The 4,215-nt window shown below is 34.6% G+C and overlaps 1 protein-coding gene across 1 annotated transcript in view; it reads left to right on the top strand.

Annotated features, from left to right (window-relative positions):
• Positions 1–4,215, top strand: part of SEMA3D (semaphorin 3D) — a 208,834-nt gene that overhangs the window by 190,278 nt on the left and 14,341 nt on the right. The window contains 1 exon segment of the mRNA XM_019631619.1: positions 1,757–1,933. Within this exon segment, the coding sequence (XP_019487164.1) occupies positions 1,757–1,933 (177 nt within the window).

The raw sequence follows: 4,215 nt of genomic DNA, 5'->3' as shown, positions 1-4,215 counted from the left end.
TGACTAATACATGACTTCAGTGACATGTCACATATTTGTTATTAAAAATATTCCAGATATATCACTATGAAAAAAATGTTTTGACTATAATATGGGAGATTAAAAAATTATTTTCAACATTATTTTACACTTAATGAGGGGATATTCTACTAACTATTTTAAAACATTATTTTAAATAACTTTAAAATTGATAATGTATATGTATATATTATACATGCATATACACATACATACATATATTTTTAAATGAAAAAATAGGAAATTTAACACTCAGGCCTGAAACACACATTATTGGAAGCAACAGTCAAACTGATGTAGTGATGACTTGACGTCAGAGGGTCCCTGATTTTACTGACTTGAAAAAGGATTTCATGCAGGTCAGCTCACTATTTCATTTCTCTAGTTGATTTCACTAATTTATCTTCAATAAATTGACCAATACTTTGGTTGAATCACTCTAATGGAGTTTCTGTGAGCCTTTGCCCATCACCTAACAATCAAGCTGCATCTTCCCTGCTTTGTTAATGAACTCTCTTTCTCCCTGTGCCCAGGGAAATGGTATGTTACTATGAAACGATGCATGTCTTTGCCTTCCCGATTGGCACTGGTGAGCTTTCTGTGCATTAGAAATTGATTAACTGTGGAAATTGTAGTTATAATCTGTTGAATTGGCAGAGATCGTGGATAGATTACAGATTTCAAATGGAATCCACACATTTTGAAGGTTAGATGATAGATATGCAGGTCATAATGGTGTCAGCATGCTTTACTTAACCATTGCTGATAAAACACAAATAAGTTCAAAAGAACTTGCTTGAAAAGAAGCCTAACTATTGGGTTTATGTACATTCATGCCATTTGCTGATAATTTTGTTTGCTTAGATTTAGGATTCACTTAGGTCCCTTAAGCCCTACTCTGGTTTATGCCTCAAATGCTAAGTAGGCCCATCTGCAGAATTGAGACATCTGAATATATGATGAAAAAGTACATGTTTGGACCAGGCTGTGCAGCCGTCATTTTTTATTTGATCAAATTTGAGCTACAGATCTTAGATCACACATGGGACACAGCCTTTGGCTACTCTGGATGGAATGTATTTCAGATGGTGCGGTTGATTTACGAGAATAAGGTGTCTGAGACTCTGCTCCTTTAGCATCCCACTAACTATCCTATAGCAAATGCATGTTGTGCTAACGTATCCCTCTTTGAATAAAAGAGAACATATTTCTGTAGATGATACACATGAGGTCCTGATTCTGAGTATTACAGCATGTAGCTTACTACCATCATTATGGAATTTCATCAAGTATATATAAACCACTGTACTTACTTTTCTGATATCAGAATTTCTCAGTGTTATATGGTCAGCTCTGTGGATCAATTTATGATAGAATTTATTTTTAAAGGTGAAGAAAATTGCTCTTCCAGAACTATACAAAATTGGTTACATTTTATACAAATTAAAATACGTTAATGGTTTATTCAATTCAGCGCAGAGAAAGAGACTCAATGTTTAAAGTTAGATCTTGTGACTTCTTATTTTAAAAAATCAATTGCAAAGAGTTACTATGTTGATGAAAGAGTGAAAATTGCAATGCAAGGATAGAGTTTTAAAAATCAATCTACTAGATAATATTTGACTCCTAGGTAACAATATTATAACATGAATTTCCTTTCTCTTTAATAATGTATATGAATTTTTCCCCATGGCATCTGTTCTGAATCAGCCTATTTTCCCATTGCTTTTAAAATCAGGTCAAGGTTAATCTCCTATTCCATGTTTGCTTTCCAGGCATTAGTCATGAAGCTGCTGATGAAAAGGTGATTTTTGGCATTGAATTTAATTCAACTTTTCTGGAATGTATACCTAAATCCCAACAAGCATCTATTAAGTGGTATATCCAGCGGTCAGGAGATGAGCAACGAGAGGAGGTAAGTTACAGTCATCATAGAATGCTCACCATGAGGGAAATAGCATAAAACTTAAATCAAGTTTTGGTTGTAAGAGATGTTCAACTTTTAGTGCCATATGGTGCTCTCATCACTATTTGATAAAAAGGAAAATAACAGCTTATACTCAGTAACACCAAAGGTAACAATACCTTTGAGATAAGAATAGGCCAATATAATACAAATGTGTTAATAAAATGTATTGCAAAGGAGATTAACTGTTTAAAAATTAATTTATATGATATTTTTTAGATTTTTATTTCTCATAGATTGTCTATATTTTAGAACAATTTCCTGAACAAGAAGAACACATTTCCCCCGACCGTAGCACAATGACTAAATTTTAGCTCCAGTTGTATTCAATTTAGATCATAAAATGAAACATGTTAAGTATATACAAAAAGTAAATGAAATATCTAACTTTGTCATATCTTTTGACCAGTTGGATAAGTNTATTTCTTTTTTACTGCCTTATCCTATCCATCCTTGTAAAGCTTGAAAAGTGATATTAGAAATAAAGCAGGATATAATCCAAAACATATGGACAGTTAGAGAAAATTCAAAGACTTCTCAAAAAATTCTTATAGACATGTAGGCACTTATTAGAAAGAAGTTTTAGGTAACCTATGCATTATCTGTATTCACTTACTATTTCAGGTATTCATTTAATCATTAAATATGTATTAGTGACTTCCAACATGCAGATAATTGTCTCAGGTATACCTTGAGGCAAAGAAACTCCTTAGAGAGCTTACAATTCTTTGGGGAGGTGTCATAAGGCACAATTAGTGATATGGGAGTTTAGCGAAAAGAAAGATCACCAGAGGCGGTATGGTTCAGAGAAAATTTCATAGAAATTTGAGAGTCTGAGTATGAGAAGTACAGAGTGAAGAATAGAGAGGAGGTTTGTAGACTAAGTGTGAAAACAGAGAAAAAAATTATGAAATTACATATTCCAGGGCTTTAGTTACTTTCCATTGTCAAGCTCTGCCATCAGATTGAAAATGTAAGTGTACACACACATACACGCACAGACACATAGACACACACAACACACACAACACACACCCCACACATAGCTGGAGGAAGAAAAGAACTACCTTACTTTAATCACATTGTTAGGAACTACCCAGTATGAATAAACAACCCAAATTTCACAGTCTATAACTGATGGTTCAGCAGTGTTTTCATAATTTAAAAACAAAACAGTTATTTATAATTCATAATTTCATTCTTCTGAAAATTAAGCTCTGGCCTAGAATCCTATTTTGACTTCTCATTCTGATTTGTAGGTGAATTACTGTCATGCCCAGTGATTTATTTGGTGCTCATCTCTGTGTGAAATGCATACTGTTTTCCACATATGCATATGAGATGTATCAGCAACTGTTATAGGCATTGATGACACATCAATATCTTCAAAAAAGATACCACCAAAAAAGAAAACAATCTGTGCATTCATGGAACTTATATTCAAGTGTGTATTAGGGGAGAGAAAAGGCAATAAACATAAGAACAAGTAAAAATATGCGATGTCAGGTAATAATAAATGTTATAAAGAGACATAAAGCACAGTTGCTCCCTAAGGCACTTACAACTATTGTGTCCACTTTACCATAGTCCATTCTTGCTGGAAGCCATTGCAAACAGGCTTTTCTAATCATCATCATCACTTTACCCAGTCCATTTTTTGTCAAGGTCATGAACAATTTCCTCCTTGCCAAATCCAATGGCCAATTTCAGTTCCCATTTTTACTTAATCTCTTAACTCCTTCCTCCTTGAAACTCTTTCTTTACTTGATTCCCATGCAATGATGCGCTGGACCTGGTTCTCATGGCCCATGAGAGCTGATTGTTGATGATTTAGGAATTTTGTGAGCTGCTTTTAACTCACTGGTAGTTTGAATTAGCCATGGTGGGTGTTTTTTTACACCAGGAAAATCAGCAGGCACTGCAAACCAGGGTCTTGTGTTTTCAGAGATGGTGTCCCAACATACCCGAGCTTCATGGCACCACATCCTAGTTTCCTCTCGCCGCCCAGTTTGCTCCTTCTGCATGTTCTTAGCTTCATTATTCATCCCACCATCTAAATATCTAATCTCTGCCTGTTTTCTTCCTAATACCATCAATTGCAATACTATCAGACTCCCAAATTCATAGTCCAGTGCTGAACCCCCTCCTGTGTGTAAGACTTGTATGCGTACATCCCTACTCAAGAACCCCTCTTAGATGCCTAATAAGCATCCCCAATTACATATGAGAAA

The sequence above is a fragment of the Hipposideros armiger genome, unplaced genomic scaffold (genome assembly GCF_001890085.2).
Source record: "Hipposideros armiger isolate ML-2016 unplaced genomic scaffold, ASM189008v1 scaffold_1021, whole genome shotgun sequence".
In the NCBI taxonomy this organism is placed as follows: Eukaryota; Metazoa; Chordata; class Mammalia; order Chiroptera; family Hipposideridae; genus Hipposideros; species Hipposideros armiger.
The sequence above is the reverse complement of the archived record's forward strand: the minus strand, read 5'-3'. Positions and strand labels throughout refer to the sequence as shown.